The 27566-nt window shown below is 35.0% G+C and overlaps 1 protein-coding gene across 6 annotated transcripts in view; it reads left to right on the top strand.

Moving 5' to 3' along the window:
* SBF2 (SET binding factor 2) overlaps positions 1-26921 on the top strand; it is a 239568-nt gene extending 212647 nt beyond the window's left edge. For 3 of the 6 annotated variants that reach the window (XM_063398004.1, XM_063398008.1, XM_063398005.1), the window contains 13 exons: positions 171-242; positions 2342-2526; positions 4333-4509; positions 7362-7463; positions 8633-8818; positions 14691-14817; positions 15645-15772; positions 16294-16527; positions 20621-20725; positions 21803-21996; positions 22407-22494; positions 23921-24052; positions 24334-26921. In XM_063398004.1, the coding sequence (XP_063254074.1) occupies positions 171-242; positions 2342-2526; positions 4333-4509; positions 7362-7463; positions 8633-8818; positions 14691-14817; positions 15645-15772; positions 16294-16527; positions 20621-20725; positions 21803-21996; positions 22407-22494; positions 23921-24052; positions 24334-24432 (1829 nt within the window). In that variant the 3' untranslated portion in view covers positions 24433-26921. The remainder of the gene's footprint in view (positions 1-170; positions 243-2341; positions 2527-4332; positions 4510-7361; positions 7464-8632; positions 8819-14690; positions 14818-15644; positions 15773-16293; positions 16528-20620; positions 20726-21802; positions 21997-22406; positions 22495-23920; positions 24053-24333) is intronic. The other 3 variants (XM_063398006.1, XM_063398009.1, XM_063398007.1) reach the window with 1 other exon arrangement.
* Positions 26922-27566: the final 645 nt, after the last annotated feature.

The following is a 27566-nucleotide window of genomic DNA, read 5'->3' on the forward strand; positions in this document are numbered from 1 at the left end:
TTGTGATGCCTAAGATTTGTGCTGTCTGATAAATCATGTACTATAAAGAAATGGAATATATACTAGATCTTTGGAAACTAATAAGTAACCCTTTTCTTCTCTCCTGCATTGTGTTTCGCTGCAATGTGCATTCCATTCCTTCTCCTTCTGTCTTAACTGTTATCTGCCAGTCCTTGGGTACAGAGATAAATGTTTCACTCATTCAAATTCCAAATCAGCAACTAAGGAAAGACTCCAGCAAGGTACTGTATTCTGTGTCCTGAAAGACCATTCTTTTCTACCATCCTCTGCTACAATGTCTTAATTCATTCTAAAGCAATACTGACAGAAAGCCTTGTTTCTGTATTAATAAAATTCTAGGGTTTTTAGCTCAGTGTTGTGGATTTAGTATATTTTGGAGGTTTTTCGCTCATTGAATGTATGCACAGTGACAGTGATGTAACACAGAATGATATGTAGAAAATTTTCTGTGTGAAAATTTTAAACAGCTAAAAATCAGTTCTGGAAAATAGTTTAGTATTCCTACTGCTTTAGTAAACTAGCTAAGAAACACTGTTGTCTAGTCAATGAATTTCTTTCCATAGTTATTATTAATGTTAATAAACAGGGGAAAATTGATTACTGTCAAATCAGAAAGTCATAATAACACAGTGTATGTCAAATAATGAAAGCAAGATACTGCTAACAAAAATAAACTGCTAGGCAAAGGTACAATACAGACATATTTGTGCCATTTAATCACTGCTGTCCATGCTGGTAAACATGTTCATCTGCATGATTTTGTAGCCAGTTTTGCTGCTTTTGATGTGCCACAAGTGCTAATGATGGTGCATTTGTGAAATGTGTCCAAAGTGTCACTGTGTATTTTTTGTACATTTCATCTTTGGGGACAGCAGTCTGTGTTGGAGCTTGCATTTTTCATACCAAATGAATGAGAACTTCTTTCTCTTATTAAATGTTTGCTGTGATTTCTGCTTGCTAAAGTCTTTATTATTTCACATGTAGTAGCTGAAACGTGGAATAAAAGTTTGTACTAATACACTCCTTTACTACTTGAGGTTTTTTTATAAAAGTGGCTGGCTGTGAAGTGGGAACTTTTGAGAGTTGTTACTGTCTCAGAACTCCTTGCCAGCCACTCTCAGTTACTGCAGTTTGTCTGCTCACATCTCAGACTAGCAGCCAGACAGGCACTCAAGCTGTACAGACAAGTCCCTGTTGAGAGTTGTCATACAGAATTATTTTTTAATAGAAATCAAATCCTGCTTCTAAAAAACAGAATAAAATTATTTTGCTGGTTAAGCTATCTCAGTGGAATTTACTGTTATCTGCATATTTTTTCCTCTATGCAAGAAATGTTAACTATGCACATTATTAGATTTTCCCGAAGAGGGGTGGATGTTGGTCCTATAGTATCTAAATTTCTAGTACTATGGGGTATTTCTGGTACCTCTTTTGGATATCTTGCTTCACAGATTTATGGACAAGAGTCTCTTCTGATAATCTGATTTACTGCATATTGGGATAAAGAATTTCACACTGCCATTTGGATGCCAAATTTAGTGTACTTTAAGGGATTTGATTTTCAAGTAGTGCTATTCATACTCTGAAAATTCAGTACCTTTCATGTGCCTCACATTGCACACACAAAAACAATCTCACAAAATCCTGGTTATTAACTGAGGTACAAGAAACAGAAAAATATTTACTGCTTGTCTTTTCTTCTAGCACTAAACAGGCCTTGGTAATCTGATGTATCACTACTTTATCTTATGTTAAAATCACCAAAGCTTACTCAAGCATGATGAGATTGGAGCATGTCTGTGTGCTGTAGGAGGTTCCTCCCCTGGCAGTGCCAATGGAGCTGCAACAGCAAGGTGTACAATATGCAGAGTGCTGTTGGGATGTTGGTGTGATGCCATTCAAAAATTGCTGCTTGCAGGTGCAGTCTGTGGTTCCACATCATGCTGCACCTCATGTTCTTGCTAGCTTTGGGATTCCTGTGCGTTCCTGATTTCTGTCTCTCTAGAAATTTAATTTCCATGCACTTACATGGACATTGCTATTTGCAAATTGTGATTTATCACTGTATCACTGATATCACAGCAACTATTTTCTCTACAGTAGAACACACTGTGCAGATTTAAATGAGTATCTGAGGCTAAACAACAATGCAGTAGGATGATTTTGACAATTTTTGTTACAAATCTATTTCTTTCCAGTACATGCTGTTAATTATGTCCTGTGAGGGATGCATGTTACATGTTTAAGCATATGTCTTAGTAATTATGGTCCCCAGTGCCTCACACAAAGTATTATTAAAATATTCATCATCCTTATGAAGGTGTATGGGCGAGTCTTCGTTCAAGCAACCGATTTATCAACACTCAGACTCCATTCATTGATGTTGGTGCAAGACTTGCAGGGAAAGATAACACCCCTCCCTACAGCAGCAGCTCTTTTCTGCAAAGTCAGCTTCTGAGAAGACAAGCAGCCCTCTATATATTTGGAGAAAAATCTCAGTTACGGGTAATGACAATTTCTTTTTAATGTTTTATGTAGTTTTTATTTGGTTGAGTTTAATTATTCTCATGTTGTTACAAACAGTAAATGATATTCAAGATAACATGGAAATATGAAGGAAACAAAATGTTGTTAGCCATAGAAGCAATTATCAGGGAAGGAAACCTTCATTACTGTGTGCAGCACTAAACTCACATCAAGCCAAATTGATGAGAATAAGGCCAACCCAGAACTCCTGATTTGATTACATGAAGAGGACTATGATGTCTACAGTTTTGTACAGATTATTTGATAGATTTTAATGTTTTAGATGCAATTGTTGGAAAATCAGGTATCCTCTAATTCTTAGTAGTTCTACTTGTTATCTGAAAACGTTTTCAGATTTTTATTTAATCTCTGCATTCAAAGATTAAAAAGCCAGGTTTTTTGTACTTTCTTATCCAAAATGGGAACATACATAAAATATTAATGTATTTTTTGGAATACAAAAGGTCCAAACCCCTTTATTGGTAGTAGGAAAGTACATCACTATTCATTTTCTTCTGAAATTATGTTCTATCAGGAGGTGGAGGAGACATGCTGTACCAAAATAATGCATCAGTTACATAGAATTAAATTACTATATTCTGCTAATAATGACTGTTCCTATTTGTTTGATTTCTTGATGAATGATAAGTGAAGAGTTCAGTCATGCATTCTGCTACAGCTGTGTAGCAGAAACTACTGCTTTATTCTGCTAACTATCACATCACATCACATCACATAAATTGATAAGGAAAATAGAAATATACATTTTAAAGAAGTGGTGCTACTTTCTTCAGTTGCTTTTGTCATGCATTATTACAACTTACTATTGCTGAGTTATTGAATTTATTTTTGAACCATGCCAAAATATAAACAGAATTAAAACCAGGCTTTCACTTTTCTACGTTTTCACTTGGCATTCCATGAAAGAGCTTAATGAAGATTGTTTGCAGCCAAGTTTAATTCAATGAAAGCAATTTCTGAAGAAAACTCAAAAAGTTTGGCATGAACATCTTCAGTGATGCTTCATACATGAGAATTATTTCTCCTAGTAATGTTCTCCATATTATCCTTTTCATCATAATCCATTGGGGTTTAGGTGGTTTTTTTTTTTTCAATCAGCTAACTTGTCCTCTTAATTCTGTCCTCCTCTCTTATTGCTAAATGCAGTAAGTTAAATAAACCACAAGGAATTCTGCTAGGAAAACCATCCAGCTGCTGCTCTGTGCAGAACGAGGTACTTCAGACAAACAACTCCCTCAATGTCCAGTGATTATTTAGATTACTCAGCTGGTATGCAGTTATGTGGCTTCTTTTTGGGTGTAGGGGTTACTTTTTTCTGCTTTAGTGAACTCCCAAAAATGTGTCCTGTACTGTTCGTATGTCACACATACAGATACCTTTGGTTTTATTTGTTTATTGTTAATTAGCTTTAAAACTGTTAAAGGAAATACACTATGTTGTGTATAAAGAACTGAAGAGATTGTCACTCGACTTTGGTTTTTCACCACTATTACTGTTGGAATAATTCTAATTATTATTGAAAATGTGGCTGCTGTGCAGTACATTCTGCTGTTATGGTTATAGTTGGGTGTTTTACTGTGGTACATTTTGCAAGGATTTTATTATATTTTTTATTATCCTGGGCAGGTGTTCAACTGCACCGATTTTTCATGAGGAATTAATTACTTAGCAATAAAGCAGGCAAGACTTTGGGATTTAAGGAGACTGTCAGTGAAAAATGTGCTTCCCTTTTAAATTACATCTGCCGTTGTCCTTTTCATGCAGGGATTCAAACTTGATTTTGCTTTGAATTGTGAATTTGTTCCTGTTGAATTCAGTGACATCCGACAGACAAAGGCGAGCTTTAAAAAGCTGATGAGAGCTTGTGTTCCCAGCACTATTCCTACGGATTCTGAGGCAACATTCCTCAAAGCACTTGGGGAGTCAGAGTGGTTCCCACAGGTAATTTATCTGACAGGTATTTCTGATAATCTATGTGCATTACTGCTCACACAAAATAAATTCCAAGGTCTTGTGACAGAGGACTATTGTGTTCGAACCAGCTGTTCTTCTTTGCTCATTGTAAGCACTTTGCGTGCCATCCATTCTGGCATTACACATGCATACTATTATTTTAATACCATCATAACATCTACAAATATGGGGGACATTTTTATAACAAAATTTATGTTTTATAACATGGAACACATACACAAGGAGAGATGACTGGGTTTTCTCTCTATATAAATTCATGGTCTTGGTTTGAAATTATTTTTCTTATTTTATATATTTTAAAAATCAGACAGTGTGGAACAATAAATGAGCTTTTTGATTTAAACTAATATTTGATTCTTCCTATGTGTTCTCACCCTGTATTTTGATATGCACAAGTTAAAAAACAAGCAAAAATCTATTGTGGGATATGGGGAAGTGTTTGTGGGGAGGAAAGGGTTCTATGTGTGTTACTCTCTTCTCTCTGAATCTGTACCTTTATTTCCCTATCTCATATTCCTTTACATAAATATTAACCAAACAAAGGCAAGACTCGAGCAAACTTTGCAATATTCAAATTAAGAAAAATGTGAGAAAGCCAACTTTTGTAAATCTAAAACCACTTTAATTACAGTGAATGGTTTTTAGCAGGTGCTTGTTATGTTTGGAATTCATTGCAGAATATACTTTTCTCGAATGCAATTAATCACAGAAAGCAGAATAGAAACTTATGCTGATTTCTTAAGGAGGAAATGCTTATGAGTAACATGTCAGTTATTACACATGCACTCCTGGTTGAAATGTGCTGCTAGGAGTGGCTTAACTTCTTCCCTGAGGTGAGAGCAGGAGCTGCTCATGGCTGGGTCTGTCCACCAAGGTTTTCAGGCAGGGAAGAGGTTGGGAGAGCATGAAAAAGACTTGACTTCCTCATCATGTGAACATTTTCCATCACAGAGTGGTTGGGCAAGTTCATAAGTATAGATAAATTAATTGAATATCACTTCATTATTGAACTGATGAATTAAACATGTCCCCTGTAGCAGCCCAGGGATCAAGGGCAGGTAACACTGGAGTTACTCTCTTTTGGCATATTTCAGAGGATCATTCTTTTCTTTGAGTGCATCCCTTTGCTGAGGATTAGGACATAATGTCACACACTAACTTTGTTACATTGAAACCACATTTCTGTGGTTTAAATTATGTCATATCTGACTTATGTGATAAAGCTAATTTATGACTGATAAAGTTAATTTATGACTGATTTGGCACATTTTCTACTATTCCCATGAAAAAACATAGATCTGTCATCTCAGAAATGTTTTCATTGTATTATGCTTTCCTCTTCTGGGCAATAGAAGTTTAACAGTCCTGATTTTAACACTATATGGACTATATAAGAATGTGAATGCACAGAAGAAAATTGAAGCACTGCCCTATCTTCTGAACACAAATTATAAAAATAATGGTTTGAATTTTTAACAGTGAATCTGTAAAACCAGATTGCATATCAGTTTCCTCATTAAAGATGGGAAAAAACAGCCTTTCTACTGCCTAAGAAAGTATAGAAGAATAAATAAGCTTGGTTTTCAAAGTTGTTCTCTTTTCAGTCTTTTCCTATAAAAATTGCAGGAAAATTAGTCTGTTTGGGTTGGGTTTTTTCCTAAATAATGACTATATGAATGCTCAGAGGAATCAAGGTTTTTCTGTCAAAATTTCCATTGCAATATTCATCAGTGCTTTAAGAGGAAGAAAGCAGAATGCCATGAATAAGGATGTATATTCTAGGGTTTAACCATTGTTTGGTTGTTCTTTTTTCCTCTAATTTTCTTCAATTGAATTTTGTTCTCACTTTCCTGTGCCTTTTGTACTTTCTAAACTTACTTTTTTTTTCCTTGCATATAAGATCTTAGATGATCCTTACCATCTTTTGTTTGTTCTCCTATACTGTTTTCTTCCTTCTTTCTGGCTTTCATCTTTCCTATTGCTTCTGTTGGTTGGATTATATTCAGTGCTGCTCAAAGAACAGTTTCACTCTGCTTTAAAAAACTGAATTGTTTATGTATTACCCTATTATGTTGTTTACCAAGACTGCTGTCATACAAAAATGGTATAATCATCATATAGATTTCTCTTTTTAGTAATAATGATGTGAAGTCTCAAAGTAAGAGAAAATTGCCCAGATTCACCTGAACTTCTTTAACCTGCTTATTTTAGCATCACTGTGTAATGAGTATTAAAATGCAAATAATTTAAGTGTCTTCTTTTGATATATTTTAGCCTGTCTGCCCAACTATCTAAATTGTTTCTCTATAATTATTATTGTTCGATTAATTAATTTCTAATTTTCTAATTAATTAATTTCTAATTCAATTAATTTTAATTACCTTCCATGGGACTAAATATTAGTAATATTATCTTGTAAATATGTTGCTTAGGTTCTCCCATCAAAGTAGTTTGTGACTTTATGGAATCTTAACATTTCACAGGAAATTATTTTAGCGTTAAGCCCAGGATGGAATTTCTCTCCAGTAAATCTGTCAACTGTGTTGCTCCCATTCTCCTTTTTATGACAGTTTATTACAGTACTCATTGGCTTTAATACTTTTTAAATTCCTATCTTGAAAACTTCTCTTAGTTTTATTGTAGTTCAGATGGAAATCCTTAGACTGTTATGTTTTATTGTTGCCTAATCGGTTGCATCAATGTATTTCTCTGTGCTATATGTAGATCCAGGAATACCTTTTTAAATATGAAAATATTCTATTTATTGATATTATCTAAAGTTTAGATAGAGTGTGTTACTCATTCATAATATTCTATAGCTTCACAGGATAATGCAGCTGGGTGTGATCATCTCACAACGCCTGGAAAATGGTTCTTCTGTTATGGTTTGTTTGGAAGATGGCTGGGATATTACTGCTCAAGTAAGCTGTTATAAAAACCTTGAAATAGTTAAATATTAAGAAAAAACACCACACAATATTTTTATGCAAGTGACAGGTAATTTGGTATGACATGAATAAATTTGTGTTGTTGCAGCAGAGAAGAAACCAGAATGCATGAATCCTTCCATTCGTTTGCAATTTAATTGTTGACATAGTTCCTTACAGTGAATTAATTTCAAAGGTCCTGATGGTCTTAACAGTTCTAAGGCTTAGATTTAAGATCTGCATTCCTGCACCTGACCATGTGTAAGAATGAAAGCCAAAAGTTGCCAAAACTGTTCATTTATCATTTTAAACAATGTACATTTTAAACAGAGGAGAAATTTATTCTCTTCCATTCAAATTGCATAAGTAATATTAGGAGACCACACAGGGAGAAAACTGATTTTGTGCCAAAGTGCCTGTAACACCTGCTGCAAGGACAGATCACCACAAACTATAAATTAGGTGAATCATGATCTGCTGTCTGACTTAATAGATGCATTGTGTCCATGCTGCTGCTTCATAATTCAGAAGAGAAACACAGATATCCATGATTCTAGTAAATAAAACCTTCATGTGCAGCCAGCATGATAATACCAGCTAAACAAGCACACAAAACTGACCATAATTATTGGAATCATTGCCAAACAATGAAGAGTAGAGAGGGGAGATAAATAGCTAGAAGTTCAAGAAGGCTGTGCTTCATTTTAAAGTCTCCTGAGATGCTGTGTATAAAAACAGATTCTAGTTGGCTGGGGCAAAAACTCTAAAGTCACCCTCAGGACCAATTCTTCAATGTTTTGGTTTTTTTTGCTGAGGTAGTAGATACTATCTTTTAAATGTTTATTATAAAAGGGGTTTTATTTCAAACATAATTTAAATGTAGTAAGCATTGTAATCACCTCCCAAGTCTGTAGCTGCCCAGGTTTTACTTCTACCAATACAATAAAGTCTCAATGTAATTGAAGCTTTTTCATGTGGAATATTATTTGGTTTGTTTCATAGAAGTATTTAATGTATGTGACAAAACACTTGTCATTGAGTTTATATGAAAGCTTTTGTTTTCTTGAACAACAAAGAGATTACTGAATGCTTATATTCATTTGCTAAAGGTTTCTTCTAACTTCTGTCACTCGTAACACAGAATATCCTGTCTTGTGATCCAGGTGGTATCTCTGGTGCAGTTACTCAGTGATCCCTTCTACAGGACACTTGAAGGCTTCCGAATGCTGGTGGAGAAAGAATGGCTCTCTTTTGGTCATAAATTCAGCCAACGCAGTAATCTGACCCTCAATTGTCAGGGTAGTGGATTTGCTCCTGTTTTCTTACAGTTCTTAGACTGTGTGCATCAGGTAAGCCAATCTCTAACTTCCATTTACAAGAAGATTTCATGAAGAATTGTGTATAGTCCAGTATTTCAGATGTTGTAGATACAGGTTTGGGAGAAGACTAGTAACATCATTCCCTAGGTTTTATTAAAGTGGAAGGATTTCACCTCAAGAGGAGCTGGAATGGGTGTCTAGAGGAGACTGAGCCAAAGCAGACTCAGAGAGATGGTTGGTAGTACTACTCCATTAAGGTCATTTATGTAGAGGTTTCAATTAGAAGGTTTTTAAGCTATGACTGGCTTTTAGAGTTCTTTATTCAGAAGGGAGAAGGGACTGATTTCTTGTACCTTGACTAGACAGTTTTTAATTCCTTGTACCTGATGATGAGACTTCAAGAGGCCTCGTACTGCACCAGTTCTGGAAACAATAACAACTATAAACCAAGGGTTCTGAGATGTTCCAATTTTTATGTTTAGTACATGTTCAGAAGACGATGGACACCAACATTGTGTTGTGTATGAAGAAATTAGGTTAGGAAGATTATACTCATTTTGGGTTAATTCTGAAGTCTGTCCTTTTCCTCATCCGAAAACACTAAATGTAAATTCTTTGCAGAGATTCTATATATGCAAACATAAGAGGGGTTCTTGCATAGTTCCTCTTGTACTTGTCTGCTTCTTTTTTCACTTCTCTGATCCTTCTCACTGAAAAAGCTGAAAGTTTCTTTGGCATTATTAACCTGTGTTAAAATATGTGGATGACTGTGTATCACTGAAAATAACTGTTAAAGCACCAGCCTTTTTACTGGGAACACACATTCACAATGAATACTTGCATGAAAGAGGAGTCTGTGGGTAGTCTTATTCTGCTACCTGAAGAAAACTCCACAGATTAAATAACTTGCTAAAGCAATCTTTATATATATCTATGTGAGACTGATAATGAATGAGCCCATAAGAAAATGAGTGAAAATCATGATATGGAAAAAATCCCCAGCTTTGTTTGTATCACAATGTTAAACACCAACAGCCATCATCATTGCTGTCTCAGAAGTTAATACATTATATTCTTGGAATTTGCATTGATTCCTACAGCATTCCCTATGTGAAAATCTTAGAAATATTTGTTACATCTTCTGTTTCATCCATTTCCCAGCAGTTGTGATTGTAAGGTTATTTTTTTTTTTTTTTTGAAATCGCGAGATTTCTCTAAAGGGAATCAGTAGTGCATTTTTCGTTCAAATAAGTTAATCTGCCCAAATGTCACACGTTTTCTTATAATAGGTTTAGGGGTTATTGCTCCTTCTCTGAAGTAGAGAAAAAGACTCATATTCTTGGTTGCAATGGCCACAACAGGACGAAATTGTCATGTGCCCTAATACTGAAACCCATCTGCCTGGTGGCTCATTCAGTTCTGTAAATTATTTGTCTTGGTTGTGGTGCTATGTTCTCTCTGTTTCCAGGTGTCTTCTCTGAGCTTAAATTGGCTGATTGGGTAATACCATCCATTAGTAGAATGGAGTAAACCTACCTCTGATTTTAAGTAGTAGTGTGAATTTGAAATTAATCCTTCCAGCATCTCCACTTACCATCTCTTGATGCTGCTCTGGTGCATGTGTACTAGATTTTTGGGGGGAAGAATTTAAACTTGCACCAATGATTTGTCACTTAGCTTAAAACCATTTGGGTCATCAATGTAAAGTGGAGTCATCTACTCAACTGGACTAAATCTAGTCCAGGTGAAACCACAGATGTGTATTATGGCTGCAGGGACCTCAGCAGCAGCTGCTTCAGTCTGTCTACTCTGGATTGCTTCTGATTACTTGCTAATGTAGACATAGCCTACATCCTGTTTCTGCCCCTGGAAACACTTTGCTTCAGTTTTACTGTAATAAATCTTATAAAGTTGTTATTACGAGGAAATTATCCACACATACCCGTGCAGTATTCCTCAAGTGATTCAGAGATGACACAGATTTGGGAAACAAATGGGTTATCCAGAAGAAAGTTAAAAATTAAATTCAAGGATTTGGGTTTATTGTCATGAAATAGAATGGACCATGTTTTTTTCATGGAAGAATTCTTGGGTTTTCTTTAGGTTATATTTAACAAAAGAATGTGGAATAGTGGATTATAATCATTCCACCTTTAAAAGTTAGAATGAAATGCAAAGTGTGATAAATCCCTGCTGTTGACAACTGTCAGGTACAATTTTGCCTCTGGCTGCACACATGTGAACGTGTCATGGAAATACAAGAACATTACCTTTGTAATTCACCTCAGGTAGCAGCTTTGGTCTGTGTCACTCAGCAAGTATCTGACTCTTATCTCATGAAATATACAGGTTATTAGCAGATACATTTTCCAGAGAGAAGTGTATTTTCTCCTTTGTGAGTTGAAGATGTGTGCCTGTGCCCTGGGTGCAGCTGTGCCAACGGGAGATATTCACTGCTGCTCTTGTGGTGATAGCATCCTTCTACTCTCTTATCTCAGGGCTTTTTGGAAGCCTGCCTGCTTTTCCCAGCCAAAATGTTAGGAAAAATTTGGTAGAAAAAAACATTAGAAGCGATTCAGCTTGTCCATCTGAAGGAGACAGTAACTTCTTATGAGGAAAGAGAGAGCTGTGTAAGGTTGTAATCGTTTTGCCCAGTCTTATCTTCATCCCAGACAGGGCATGGGAAATATAATCAGTCTAATATAGATAATACAGACTTGTCTGTAAGCAAGTGACCTACAGTGCTGTGGAGAATGCAATTCTGAGTAACATTTCATGAACTAGAGTTAGATTATTCTTCTAACTTGTGATGATGGCATAGTATTGAGTTACCAAATTCTTACAGTGTGGTTGTAATTTCTAGGGAAGTTGATTTTGAAGACAAATTGTTGGTTGAAATTTCATTTGAATTTACCATAAAAAAAAAGTTTTCTCAACATCTGTCCTTGAAAATTTTTGTGAAGTTTCATTGGCTTCTGTGCAAATTGTTACACAACTACAGGAATCAATTAGATTGCAACTTGACCCTGAAGTGTAATATATTATGATCAGTTTTTAAAAATTACCCATTAACTGGAAGCAAACATTTATTCCTTTCAAAGTCTTTTTAACTTTTAGAATCCATATACCAGGTGCAGTAAGAAAATTACCACAGAGCCAGTACATGCTTTAAATGTCATGAGTTAAACTAAAGATACAGAGAAAACAAATGAAGCAGTGATTCCTAAATTAGAACTGCATCATCTTATAAAAAGTCATTGTTTATGCCAATATCTCCAGGTGTCAGCTGAATTATTAATGCAAAATCAGTCTTTCACAATAGCAGCATCTGGCAGATACTTTCCCTGCTTCTAAGGAGTCTGAGTTTATGCAAGTGATGTCAGTGAGGAAGCTTTTCTTATTTTTCTTCTGAATCTATTTGGTAATATATTAAATATAATTAAAACAGGATGATTTTCTAGAGTTGACATCTTTCAAGCTCAGTGAGGAGCTCTGTCACAGCGCCCTGTGTAAGAGGAGGTGAGTGCTTCTCTCATGGGAGACGTGCTCTGTTATTCCATGGTTTGCAGGAATAGCCTCGGAGCCATTACCAGCACAGGACCTTTGGCATGCTATATTCCTCATTCACACTAGGTAAAATTGATTTAAAAAACCAAAATGTATTAGAAATCTAAGGAAGGCTGATAGATCTATAAGATTATTACATGCATTTAGGAGATAGTTCAGTGAGAGTGTGGTAATTTTAAAAAGAACTCCAAAATGCTGAGTTTCTCTAATTCTAATATTAGAAACACATACAGGTTTAATCAGGTTTTAAATGTTCATATATTATGGAGACTAAGACAACAACAATTACCACATTGTTTACCTCTATCAGAGAAATGCTTTACAGTTGTTTTCTCTTTACAAGTAAATTATATTATAATAAGTTACAGTTATTACAATATTTTTTCATCATCTCAGAAAGGGAATCACCTACAGCATTTAGATCCATGACAGGATTTTATCAGCAACTTGTTCTTGTAACTCTTATATGTAGTAAAATAATTGTTGGACCATAAGTAGCAGTTAAGACCCTGTATATATTTCATGTCAAATAGCAGACTGTTGCCTTTCCTTCTTACAGTATATTAAAAAACCTTCACCTAACACAAGAAGAAAATATGTACTAAAGAAGATATGGAAAAATACCTCTTTTTTATAAATAGAGCTAAATATTTAATTTGTCTATAAAATTTAATTCCTGAATTGATTACAGGAAAAAAAATTGCTGAACTTTATTCTTACAAATCAGTGCAGGAGTGTAGTATTTGTATCAGGGGAAAATAGGGATTAAATAAGAGTGGGTATATTGAACTGACATGTCTTAACATAACTTAGCCTTTTAAATGCCTAGCTCCAAGATAATATTGAGATATAATAACAAATTCTCTAAGTGAAATACTGTGTGGGTATTTATAGGTCCTTTCAAGGGATTTTCCTGTCACTGTTGTATATTCATAGAAAACCTTTCCTTGCTAGTCACTCCCCCGCCCCTTTATTTAGCTGGTCTGTGTGGAAATCTAAATGTAAGCAGCTTCAAGTAATCTTAATAGCAGTTCCCATCGGTACTGATAAGACCCCATTGAGTAACTGACAAGTTAAGAGAGAAACTGATAAGAGATTAGAGAGAAAATATAGAACAGGAAAATGAGTGGTGGGAATGGAAAAGACAAGGCACAGGTAGATTACAGAACTAAAGGTGTATTACAGGTTTGATGTCGAGCTAGACAAGGCACAGTGGGACTTACTTCAAATGTGAAATTCAATCAGCAGTTTCTTTTGCAATTGCAAGCTGTATTTATTTCCACTGCAGTTAGGAATTTTCAATTAATTGCTGTCTTTATTTTGAAAATAAAGATCATGAATCATAAACTTATTTGAAGAGTAAATTTTAAATTAACATATGAAATTTCTCTGAGCACTATCTCATCAAGATTTTTAGAATCTTTCATTTTACATGGAAATCAAGTATAAATATCATTAACTAATGCTATTTTTTTTTGCCATGAATTTTAAGCATGAAAACTTCATGCTTAAAATCTTACATCAGGCTCTTCGTGATAATGTTAAAGAGAAGCAGCTGTGAACAAGCAGCCATCTCACATTGCTGTACTCTGATAATCTTGTATAGTTTTCTTAAATAAATATCAGCTCCTGACTCATATTGGAGACATTCACTGAATTAGACAGACTCACAGATTAATGAGGGTAGTAATTTAAGGAAATACATAGTTTTAACTGTTTTAAAAGAATAATGGCAAGATGCTTCCTCAGTGTGGGGGTTTTTTTCATACTATAATATTTTGGGTTGTATTTTGAAAAGGAAGTATGTATAGACTAGTAAGGACTTGAGAAACTGGCTGTTTCAGGAGTGGTAGATGGAATGTCATTTGCAGCATTGTCTCTGTACTTGTCTGCCTCGTGGGGTTCTGAGCAATAGCAAGAAATCCAACGTGAAATTTTTCAGTTAAAGTTTGAATTCCAGCCACATCCAGGAGTAATATCTTTACCTGTGAAGTTACATGGTGGTGACTCAAGAATTGTCTTAGAGGATTTATATCCAGTTGGATTTCCTGGAAGAATCATGGGGTTTGTACAGAGTATAATACTGCTTACTACAGTTCACTCTATCTGCTCCCAAATGTTTTTGCAGCATAGAAAATACATGAATTTATTTAGCAAAAAAATATTCTAGGACAAAATGTTAGAAGGATTTTTGTGAAACTTGTAATTTGTTTTCAGCATTCATGGGGGAATTGTTTTGCTGTCATTTCACTTTATTATTTCTTACATATCTATTTGTATTATACCTCAATATCCACTTTTTTCCTTTTTTATTTTATTTTATTTTATTTTTTAGATTCATAACCAATATCCGACAGAGTTTGAGTTCAATCAATATTATCTGAAGTTTCTGGCTTTTCATCACATATCCAATCGATTTAAAACATTTCTTCTGGATTCAGATTATGAAAGACTAGAACATGGTATGTGTGATCTTTGTGTATTGCATATTGCATTTGTAGTTGTTGATATTTTTCTCCTCAATATTTGGTCTACAAAAAATTGCCTGGGTTAAGATGGTCCAGTAGCTGTGTGGGGACCACATAATGAATTATATTTCAGTTCTAGAAAGCAAAATGGAAGTGAAGAACATGTAGTATTTTCTGCATCAGTGATTCCTGAGCCATGCCTCTGATGGCCCTAAGAGAAAGTGGAAAAAATCAGTGCCATGCCTCAGGGTTTTTAGCAATTTTTCCATGTATTTTCCCTGCTGAAATACCTTCTTTCAACACAAAGTCTCTGTGAGTCCATCAGAGAGTGCATAAAGTTTCAAGAAAGAAAAGCCTTTCCATCAATTACCTCTCACTTCTTCCTCTTGCGTTATCTTCAGTGTTTCTCTTTTTATATTTTCTGTTTTACTCCATCTGTCATGTGCAACCTGACTGGTTCCAAGGCCTTAGCTCTGCTCAGAGCCATCTTACTGAGGCTCCATAACCACAGCTGAGGCTGTTCTTGGGACTTGTCCACTAAAACATGCTTCAAATTTCTCTGCTTTGTGGGCTGCTTCTCATGGCATATGATCAATTTTAATGCTTTTCTTAAAAACTATTGTACTTGTGGGGCAGATTAGACTTGAGCAACCATTTTATTAAAAAAAGGTTAATTTTTATTATTTATCTTATGCTGTTGCAGTGGCATTTGATGGTAGACTTTGTTATACCTTCAGTCTGTGAAATTCCTTTAGGCTGTGCTTTAGCATTTTTTAAATATTATCATAAAACCATCTTTTTGCTGCTCTTCTTTTCCCCAGGGACATTGTTTGAAGATAAAGGAGATAAACATGCCAAGAAAGGAATTTGTATTTGGGAATGTATTGAAAAGATGCACAAAAGGAGTCCCATTTTCTTCAATTACCTCTATGCCCCTGCAGAAATTGAGGTATCATTTTTGTTAAAATTCAGGTGGTCTGTTATTCTGAGTGATTCCTTGAGTGCATTTTGATATCTTAATTGTTCTGGACTGAGTTAAGTATTTGGTGGACAAAATTGACCCTGATTGATTGGCACAGTATCTGAAAGTCATGAAAATGTAATTTAAAGGGGCAAATTCTGGAACATGTATTTGTGCATCCTGGTGAACTAAATGAGGTTCCCTGTTTGATTTCATTAAATTATATGAATTCGTATTAAAATTGTCTTTAAAGGGGAACTGACTTCAGAGTCATAATGGGATACATTTCATAACAATTTGATTGAATCACATTATCTACATCTCTGTCTTGTATGACAGTGTTTGTCTCCTAGACTGGTCTGTGTCTTGAAAAATTTTAGAAAATTCACAGTACACTCACCATTGTAGAATTCAATTTAGAATAATCTAGAAAATACAGATATTTTGTTGTAAATCTTAAATTCAAAAGCTCCCTTCATGTCATTATAATAACATTTTATTTCAAATAGGCACTGAAGCCAAATGTAAATATATCCAGCCTCAAAAAGTGGGATTATTATGTAGAAGAGATTTTGGCAACAGGTCCTTCCTATGATTGGACTATGGTACCTGCAAAATGCAGTGTTTCAGAAGAAAATGACCAAACAGATGGTTCAGTCTCTCAGACTAAGAGGAAAATAGTGTGGCCATGTTATGATGATGTAAAAAAAATACAGCCTGATGCCATCACCAGCCTTTTAAATGTGAGTACTTGTGCTGTACAGAACAGTAAGTCCTCTTATGCTCATGAAATCAATATTTACTTCTTATTGAAGTTATTACCTTACAGATGTACTGTTATTAAAAGCACCATAATAGATATCAAAACAGGTCTTCAGTAGGACTGACTGGTTGATCTGGAGTTGTGGTGTTGGTTGTGGGAATCAGTCAGACTTCCTGCAAAGCTGATGTTCTGAATCCACACTTCCCTGTGTGTGTGCTTTAACTGTAGTCAGTAACTACTCATGGATTCATTTTTTCACTGTCTGTTTTAAAGAATAAATAAACTTTTATGTTGCCTTTTGTAAGAAATGCAGGAACAGCTATTTTCATTTGGGCAAATGACCTCTTTCTCCTCATTTTAAAGTAGGTGTGTGGTAAAATAACGACCCAGATTCTTGGACAGATCAGAAAATAAAATCGGACACTTGTTGATTTTAACAATTGAGAAGCAGATACACAAACATAAATTGAACATCTTGGCCCACATTTCTCAGAAAAGCTTGCCATGATTGCTCTTAGTTTACTCATGTTCACTAGAACCAAACTGATAAATTTAGATTCTTCAGAACATTTTGGTACTTGAAATAGAAGCTTGATTTTGGCTTTTTCTTGTTTGGGCTCACTTAGGCTGTTTAGATTTTGTCCTTTCTTCATTAGAAGATGAAAAATGATCCCATTGTCATCATTATTGTAGTTATTTAGAGTGATTTAACATCTGTCTTCTCTTAGAGATGAAAATGCTTGTTGATTATAATTAATTAACAGCCTAACATTTGGTTATCATCATACTTGATAGTGCAGGAAAATGACAATAGCATTCTTCACTTGCATTGTTTTGAGCCACTTGTATGTCCAGATACATATCCCTGTGTGCAGTGTTTTATTTTGAAAACTCTTCGCAGACTTGGGATTATGGAGCCCACTATTGCAATGCTTGGAAAATTGGGATATGCTGTAGGCCCCAATTCTCCTGAATCAAAGATGATTTTTAGCAAGTCTTAATGCAGGAAGCTTCTGAATAGATGTGAGTCCTTGAAGATTTTGATAGAGAGTTAGCACATTCCTCGAATTCCTTTTGGTCTCCTCCTTCCAATCCTGATTGATTGAACACAGGAACAATGCCCAATTTAAAAAAAAAAAAAAAAAAAAAAAGAGAGAGAGAGAGAATCTCATGTAAAACCCCCCTTGACTGAAAATAAGACAGTCAGAACTTCTCAGAGCTTCTAACTTCCCAGAAGCAAAGGAAGAGCAGCTCTCAGCAGGGGGCATTTTTGGGATTCTTCAGCAAAGCACAGAGAGCTTTTATATCAGGTAACCAGAGGCCAGAAACATATCAGGAATACAACAATGTTCTCCTGCATTTCTTCCCGGGGTACATGCCAGACTATCCATATCCACAACTGTGATAAACTGCCATACAACAGGGAAATTAGCCATATTATAGGCTAAAGATATCTGTATCAGGTTTTACAGAGTTTAAATGTTATTTGTCTATTAGATTATAGTAATAAAAGATAGCAATGGAGAGAACACTTGGAGAACTTCGGAGAGGTTGTATAAAGGTTACAAAAATATTCTTCTAAGTTTAAAAAGCAAAGTGAATGTTCTTTTAAAACAAGTTGTTAATTAAGGGCTATTGCTGATGTAGGATAAAGACCTCTCTTTAATCATAAATCCATGGAGAATGTGTTGGTATCCAAAAAATGTTTCAACTGAGACCATACTTAGCACGGTAAATTACAGGGGAAGATTGATTCTTGCTTAGTTTATAATGATAAGCCCAAATTTGTTTGTTCTAAAGATATTTTTCAATTGAAAACTAGATAGCACACTTCAGGGTGTGAAGCTGAAACACAGACTTTGAGTGCCTTAATTCAGAATTTTCATGGTAGAATGTGGTGCTCTTCTTTTAAGAGTGGATCAGATTCTGGCACTTGTAAGAATTGGGAGAAATGAACCTGTGTGCATTCACAGACACATTGAGGAGCAAAAGAGGTCATCAGTCTCCAGAGTTCTGGAGCTGCTGCAGGTGTAGTTCCTGTCTCTACCGTTCAAATATTCCAAAGCAGGTTATTTAGCAGATCTACTGGAAGGGACAGTAATGCTAATTACTTGTTATTTATTGCAGGGAGTAGATATTCTCATAATTGAATTTGTTATAAACTTTCTTTAGATATATATATTTCTGCTTCTGTAAGCCTGGACAACAGGAGATGAACCAGAGAGAGAAATTTAAAGGATTTTTTTCTGTCAAAGAAAGGCATCTTTCTCAGAGTCCATTCCACACATGGAAAGGAAAAAAAAATCTGCTGCTTTCCATAAAATTTAAAACTGAAGAGGCAAGAGTAAATCTTAGTGATTCATTGCCATGTATTTTTATGGGGTCTATTAAAGGGGGATTTAGTCCTAACTTTTCAAGTTATGTACAGAAGATTGTTGAAAGTTTTTTATGAAAGTTTTTCACTTTAAATTCTGGAAGCACTACTCACTATGGAGCCAAAAAAGAAGGAATGTGACCCAGTTGCTAAGTAACAAGTTTCAGTTACTTCCAGATTCTGCAGAAAAGGACTCAGAAGTCAAGATTAGGGCAGAAAGAGAATGATCAGATTAAACTGACTAACTTAGAGCAATAAAGAGTTTATATAGTTTTGCAGCAATTTAGAAAGGATCTTACTTTAAAAATGTGTAGTAAATTGATTCAGTTTTATGCCTCCAGAAGTGTTTTCCATTCAGCACTTTCAAAGACAAACAAGTAATCTAGAGAAGGCTTTAGTATGGCTTGTGTTCATCATTCCTAACTTTTTTATCCACCTGAAGATACTGCAAACAAAAGTATTCTGGTTTTATTTATTAGCAGAGAGAGCATATGTGACTATCAGTTGCCTTCAGTATTTAAAGCTTCTCGTTTGATTCTTGCTGTTAAGCCACATTTCTTATGTTTAGTTTCAATTTGGAGTTTTCTAATTTACCTTCTGCAAGGAAAAGTTTGTAGAAATATTTTGTTCCTGTTACATTTGTTCCTGGCTTTTTATTTTCACCTAAGAGTTCAAAATTTAGTTCAGAAGTTAATTACCTTATCAAAATGTTTTCTTACTTCAGAAGTATAATAATTTTCTGTCCTTTAAATTAATAACAATTTCCTGAAAAATTTTTCAATGAGAAGACCAATAGGAATAGGACAATATTATGAAAACTACTTTAATTATTAGGTAGGATAGAAATAGTAGAGACTTACTTTTTCTACTTTAAAAATAAATGTCTTAGGCTTTTAGTTGGCTTCTATATAGCATGAGAAGCCTATGTCCTATGGCAATTTTTTATTCCATTATTGAATTTGCAAAACTGAGGTTTTCATTTTATTTAATTAGTAAGAAGATTTTCATAACAATGTAGTTGTTGAAAGTAAAAATAGACAAAGGAAGCATGGCAAGGAATATGGACCAGACTTCAAGGTCTTGACAAATGTATCAATGAGTGTTCACAAGTAAACATAAACTCATAAAATTGACTCTTTTTACTTAACTTTCCACTGTCTTATGAACAGGAAATAACCTTAACTGGAGGTTATCAACATATGTCATATTCCCAAGTTCCAGAACAAGAACATGTTGTTACAGTTTGGCATCCAAATTGAATAAATCTTTCTGTTTCATTTCCTTCTTTTATTACAGCTTTGTATCACATTTTATAAACCATGGTAAATATTAACATTGGCAATGCACAGTGTTGGTGTCACAGTAGAGAATCTGTTCTTTGTAAATATTTTCATAAAATACAGCCTGTTCTTATCAGTGTTGTGTTTCTGTTATGGCAGTGGGTGTTGAATTCTGTGTGTTCAGGAGAACTGGTGGCTTCTCCAACCTGGGAATGCTGGAAGAACCGTGTGGCTGATGCTGTCCTTGGCTACCTTTGACTCTTGATTCTGGTGGATCTTACTTTATAGATTGTATGATAGAGGGTTTTGAACTTCAATGGATGAAAACACTGACTAGAGAAGGGTTGTTTAAAAATGATTGCCAGGGAGTGATCAGTTAGAAATGTTATTCTTAAGGAAACCCTTGTTACTTGTTTCAGGAAATCGAAAGGTTGGAAAGTAAATTAAATCAGAGCCCAGAGAGGTGGCAGCTCTTGTGGGAAAGGGTCAAAATGAATCTAAAGGATGACACCAGACAAAACAATGTAAGTAGAAAAGAGCTTGTCCAATAGAATAATTGCATTCCTGCTATATAGGCTACCTGAGGCACTGACAAAATCACTGTATTTCTTGGAGTAAAATACTGCTTTTGAAAAACTGTATTTGTTGTTCTAACCCATGATATTGGCCTTTTATTTCTTCATGTTGAAAAATATATTTTTACTTGTTCTGTGTATCTAGTTGCTTTTCCAGAGTAGTTTAAGACATACAATGAGCATTTTACTACTGCACAAATGTATGGTTTTACATATTTAAAAGTATAAATAGTACTTCTCGAAGTACTAAAAAAGCTCAATTCCTGAAAGTAGCCAAAAGGGTATCACAGATTCTCAGCGCTAAGTAAAGGTATTTCCATGGCTAAATGGAGTTATAGTTTCTAAGTAGAGATAAGAAATATTCATGCTTGTGTTTCCAATTCCTGACTGTGGTGACAAGGAGAGCTGAAAATATAGATACTTCCTAAGTCAAAGGCTGCCTCTTTGCTCTCTGTGTGCACCAGGAATAATGCTAGATACAGCTTTTTGGTGACTTGGCCTCTGAGCTTTGCACAGTGAGTTACCAGTTCAAGACTGTCTGTAGAATGTTGTCATTCAGATTAGGACTACATACAAGATCCCTCTTGGTCCAGGTTATTGACATTCTACTCAAATGACATGGATCTGTAAAGTAGCTCTTGGAAGTCATAGCTTTTCCTTTCCCCCCTTCTTTCCCTTTGATATCAGGGAAATTGATTATATCCAAATGTCTGTTTAGTTTTAGATGCTTCTGAGAACAAGGCAAACAATGTTCAGTATTATGTCACTAGAATATATGAAGCTTTTCTGAAATACTGATTTCTCACACCTTGTGAACCCTTCTGCCTGAGAAATGCAGGGAATTGCCATCCCTCTGACTTCTTCTCTGAGCCAGCTCTGACTTGTATTAGGAAGATTTTTTTGGCCTCACAGTAGTTCCCAACTTACATGTTGTACCATGTATTTATTATAAGTACAGCACTGAGACTGTCTTACAATGCAAGACACACTGCATTACCTTTTTTCTTCTATTTCCCTCTTTTTCAGCTCCGGAGAAATCCTTCTGGCTCCCCAGGGATGATGTCACCTAATCTACATTCCTATCAAAAGAGGTCTCTGTTGGAAATACCTGACAATGGGCTGGGTGAGGAGCAGAGTTCAAGCATCTCTCCCTCTAATGGAGTAGACAGAAGAACAACCACGCTGTACAATCATTTCACATCAAAGAATGATGAAAATAGGTAAACTGAATAATCAGACAGTATTTATGAATATTTTTTAGATTGGTACAAGTCTCTGCCTTAGGAAGAAATGAAACTTTCATGTGCACAGAATGTTTTGTGTCTACCTTATTTCTTCTTTTTGGATTTGATTACATTTAGCTGTCTCAGTGGGTGGGCCTCTGTCTCCTACCAGCATCCTTCACCCTTCCCTTTCATTCGATGCAAAAGCAATTTGTAATTGTACATTTAATGCATCCAAAGTACTAAAAGGGTCTTTTATCTCTGTATCACAGTTACTAATAGCTAAACTATTGGTTTAAATCTTACTGGATTTCCTGCAGGAAAATAAGTATTATTTTGGGGCTTTTATTTCTCAGCAGTATCCATATTATGGAATCACATGCCACTGTATTTTCTGTCCCTCTCAGATCTTTTGAAGGTACACTGTACAAAAGAGGAGCTTTGCTAAAAGGTTGGAAACCTCGCTGGTTTGTGCTGGATGTGACAAAACACCAGGTAAAATCTTTTCAGATAATGGACTTTTTCATTTTTATATTGCTCTTTTTTAATTTAGTGGGTTGGTATAGACTGGTCTTACAAACATTATTAGTAATGATGATTTTGGATGTGATGTGTGCTACATCATTCATGACTTGTCAATATTTGTCTTAGGTATCTTGTAGCTGATACAGAATTCTGAGTGGACAGAGGGGGTTTGGTATTTTGCCTTTTAATTTTTAGAAAAAAACATATAGGAGTATTTTATAAAAATATATGAGAGTATTTTAAAAATATATAGGAGTATTTTAGATTAGTCAGGTTTGTGCAGCAAAATTAGTAGCAAGATTATTCATAAGTGTTCTACCTAATCATTGTAAAAAAAGAAGCACAAAAAATAGACATCTGTTGGTCTAAACTTTTAATCCAATTCACAATGTACACCAGAATTCTGCAATAGAAATTTATGGTCTTGTGTACTTCAAATAATGTTGGGTCATCAGGCAGTAAAATATTCTGAGCCAAGTATTACACAAAGTGGTGGTTATAACTTCTCAGACTCATGTATGCTTTTGTTTAAAAATATTAATTTATTGTATTCAATACACTTTACAAATATGTAATATGATAAAGATAGTCATCTCTTGAAATGCTAATTGAGTACTTCAAGATCAGTGTGGTAAATACCAACAAATGTGCTGTTTATAATTATTCTTCTTAATATATTCTATATATCTTATATATAGGAGAAAAGGTTCATTTTGCAGGAGAAAAAGATACTTGTACATTTTTTGTATAACCAAATAACCTTCTGAGTATGATAGATGCAGGAGTAATACAGGTCAATCCTAGCTGGAGTTGTGTTGTTTGACTTTTGCTGTGAAAGTTTGTGTTGTTGTTTTACATTGGCTTATGGGAATTTGTTGAGATTTTGTTGTGGGGGCTTTTTTTGGAACTTGTTTGCATGTTGGAACTCAGTTTACAGAGTGATTAATATCCATATCAAAGTATCTTTGTCAGGAGGAAAAAAAAAAGCTCAGACTTCATTCAATCTCTCTGTGCGGTATAGGAAAACATGACCTTTCTGTGTGGTTTATAATTACCTAAAATTACACTTAAATTTCTGCTGATCACTTCAAATTTTCGAAATACAGATTAGTGTTCTATCAATGCCTCGGTGAAGTAAAGCTTTTGTGGTAGTTTTATGTAATGACCAGTGAAGAAATGATTCTGCTTTCCTGCCTCTCATGTCCTCTGCCCAGAGCAATCCATGACTCTTTGCTTCTTTGCTCTGGAGCTCTAGCCCTCAACTCCTCAGCTCCTAGTAATTTTTGTGCTTCCCCCCCTTAGCAGTCAATGCCCCCAGGCTGTATCCAGGAAAAGGGAATTAATCTGAAAGGTCCATGTAAATGCATGTCTGGGTTTTTTTTCTCTTGTGTTCCAGCTGAGATACTATGACTCTGGGGATGATATGAGCTGTAAGGGACACATAGACCTTGCAGAAGTGGAAACTGTGATTCCTGCTTCTCCAACAATTGGAGCTCCAAAACATGCCAGTGAAAAGGCATTTTTTGATGTAAGTATATCTGGTCTTTACTTGATCTTTTTGTTCAACTTCCTTCCCTTGGTGTTTTTAAGCTCCTGCTTCCAGTCCTGCTGTAAGGCATGATCTAGGAAGGAGCTGTTGTTCCATCTCAAGACAATAAAAAATTTTATGTCGCTGACATCATTCTCAACAGCAATAGTTCAAAAATGTTACATTCAGACCCAATTAGCACACTGAGGATTGCAGTTTAAAGTTTGCAGATTTTCTTTTCCATGTTCTGACATCTTTGTACCCTTGTTTTTCCTTTGCAGCTGAAGACAAATAAACGTGTGTATAACTTTTGTGCCCAAGATGCACAGAGTGCTCAACAATGGATGGACAGGATCCAGAGTTGCATTTCAGATGCATAGAAAGGAGAAAAATGTTCCATGATAAAACCAGGATGATTTAAAGCACCTCATCCTGGAAGAAACTGAGTTCTGGAATGTTACTAACACACAACACACCTTCCATACATTTCAGCCATAAAAATTCATAATAAGTTCTTTTCTGTTTAATAATTATAACCACTGTAACTGCTATTTTTTTTTCTGCAGGGAGGACTTGGAAAAATAATAATCCATTTATTCTGAATTTACTCTTTCTCCAATACAATTCCTAACTATAAAAGTGAGCTGTATTTGCACTAGCATCTGATTCTGGTTTTCTCATTTCAGAGCTATGCTGTTAGGAAACCTGTACAAAGGAAAGTGTAGAAATTTTTCCTTCAACAAGTAGTTGTTGAAGAACAAGAATTATTTCCACTTTATTTCGATTTTTAACCAGAATGTTCTTATTTCCAAGCTAGTCGTGAATAAGAGCGAACATGTCTACAATTCCTAAAAACAAATAAATTAATGAAGCTTGTGAGTCCAGCAACATACACACCAGGTTGCCAGTGTTTATAGACAGTCGATATTTTTAAAGACCCAAAAAGTGAAATTGCCAAATGCCAGACTTTCAAATGTCTTCTCAGTGTGCAGGTCATTCTCTAATCTCATGCTCTGCTGAGTGCTTCTGCAATGATGTTAAAGAATTTCAAAATCTAGGGATTACCTAAAGAGCACTTTTATTTTAGATTCTGTTTGCAATTCCAATGGGATAAATGAAAGAAAACTGGCTGACACTACCCTGGAGCAATGAAAAAACAACAAACTAGAAATTCAGTAGATGAAGGATCTCTTGTGTGTGAGTTGTATGTGTTAATTTATATGCTGTTCTGCTCACTGTAAAATAAAAAATAACAAACATGATAATGCACTAAACAATGATGCAAGCACTTGCACTGAAATCTTTACAATGCAGACTATTTTGCAGGACAGAGGTAAGTTATTTGTAGCAGACACAAAACAAAACTAGCTAGTTAATAGCATTTACAGATATTACATATGTACATAATCAAGTTTGAGGTGTCGTGATTTGATACTTTTTAAACATTTTTTGCACATTAATTGGAAGACTGTTTATAGAGTTTTACTTTTGATGAACTTGTGTTTGTTCTGCTAAAATCCTGGTGAGACATTTTTAATAGCCCCAAATTAGTTGAAATTTTACAGTCTATGAATAATGAGGACTGAGTAGAATATGTAGGTAATTAAGCCATTGTTTTTACTTTGAAATGTTAATATGTTAAATAGCACACTAATATTACAAAAGGTCTGTATATATGATTCACTATTTTCTCATTTTTCCAGATGTTCTACTTGTAATTTAATGTCAGCCTAACCAAACTGACTATACTTACAAGATTTTGCAGTTATTAAACTTTGTGGGGTTTTTTATAACTAATGTATTTTGTCAAAAAGGAACATAGATTTCTCACCACACACAATAGGAAATGCAGCTGGTTTTAATGCGTTTGCAATTTCCAAACAAAAATATGAAGGATTTTTCTAGCATTTTTCAATTGATAAATTTCCACCTGTGACCACGGTGTTTGCACATTTGTATTTTTCTTTGTATATCAAGTACTTTTATATGTACTTTGTAAAATACTGATCCTCTTCTTAGGTTATATGAAGATATACATACAACTGCTTATTTTGTAACTGGTTAATTTTAACGCTTGTATGTTATGTGATATATGTATGCTAACCATTTTGTAATAAATACACTCTTTAAGGAAAAGTTAAAACTTTCCTTTAACTGTAAACAAGAAAAAAAAGCAAGACCCACCTGTTGAAATATTCCACGGACACAAGACAAATCCTTATTTACTCTGTATTGAGAATTGGGATGTATTCAAAACTATGTGATCTTTTGTATACTTGTAAATATTCTTACCTAAAAGTTGCACTTGGGCATCTCTAACTCGAACACTTGTCAACAGTAACACTAAAGAAATCAGAATTTAATGCAAAATTATCATTCTAACAGTCTCAATGTATAGCCTTTACCAAACGGCTAAAAACATGTAATGTTCATACTAAAGTCATGGAATAATGATGTTAAATATATTTTTTAAAAAAAGATTCTGTATGGTATTGCCAACACAAGTCAACTGCATTTTTTCACCCTGAGACGTATCTCACTCATATCACTGTATGCAAAAATAATCTAGTTCCTAAAAAAGAAACTACTTTTAAAAATGGCAAAGTCTTGAGACTGTGCATGTCAGTGGAATTCCTGAGTGTTGTGTGGGACAGCAGAGACCAAACGGAAAGGGAATGTGTGACAGAGGTGGGGGACCTGTGGCACTTCTGGGATGCTGTGGTGCTTAGAGGACATGGTTTGCATATTGAGCTTGGCATGGATGCTGATGTTGCCTTAAATGTTAATCTCAGTTTTTAGTGTCTGTATTGATGGAAAATGGACTTGAGCAACTTAACTTAAAAATACCCAAATAAAAGCTGAAATGAGAGACGTGGTGTTTGTGGTGTCTGTGTAACAAATATACCAAGGGATGGTAGAAAAAGGCTCTCAGTATGAAGACACAAAGTTTGTGATGTTCCTGGAGGTCTCTCCTCTGCAAAATGAAGATTACAGCAGAGACTTGGAGAAAACTTGGACAAGCCAGCACAGCTTAAGCTACAGGGTTTGCCAGTTTGTTGAATGTTATCAGCAGCAGCAGAGAATTAAGAATCAAAAATTTGTTTGAGAAAAATGCTGTATACAAAGGGATTCAACTTCATATTCCATGATAATTTTCTAGAAAAATCTAAGAGTTGGAGATGAGCAGTGTGCTCCCTCTGCTGTGTCACATCACTATTCCCACACTGTGTATCACAACATTCCACTGTAGAAAAGAGAATTACAACATTACAGGTCTGACATAAGGGAAGAGGATTGTTTGCCCTTCTCTGTGTTCAGTAACAAAACATCCATGGCATAAGTGGAGGAATAAAGCAGCTTAGGCTTTGAAGAGTTGTTACTGGGGTATTATATCAGTGATTTCTCTTTCCTCTCTAACAAGTGTTTTCTATAAAAACTCTTTCTTTTGATGGAGCCTTAGAATTACTACACTAAAAAATAAAATACTTAGCATGCCACATGTGTGGGTCACTGG

This window comes from Prinia subflava, chromosome 5 (genome assembly GCF_021018805.1).
Source record: "Prinia subflava isolate CZ2003 ecotype Zambia chromosome 5, Cam_Psub_1.2, whole genome shotgun sequence".
In the NCBI taxonomy this organism is placed as follows: Eukaryota; Metazoa; Chordata; class Aves; order Passeriformes; family Cisticolidae; genus Prinia; species Prinia subflava.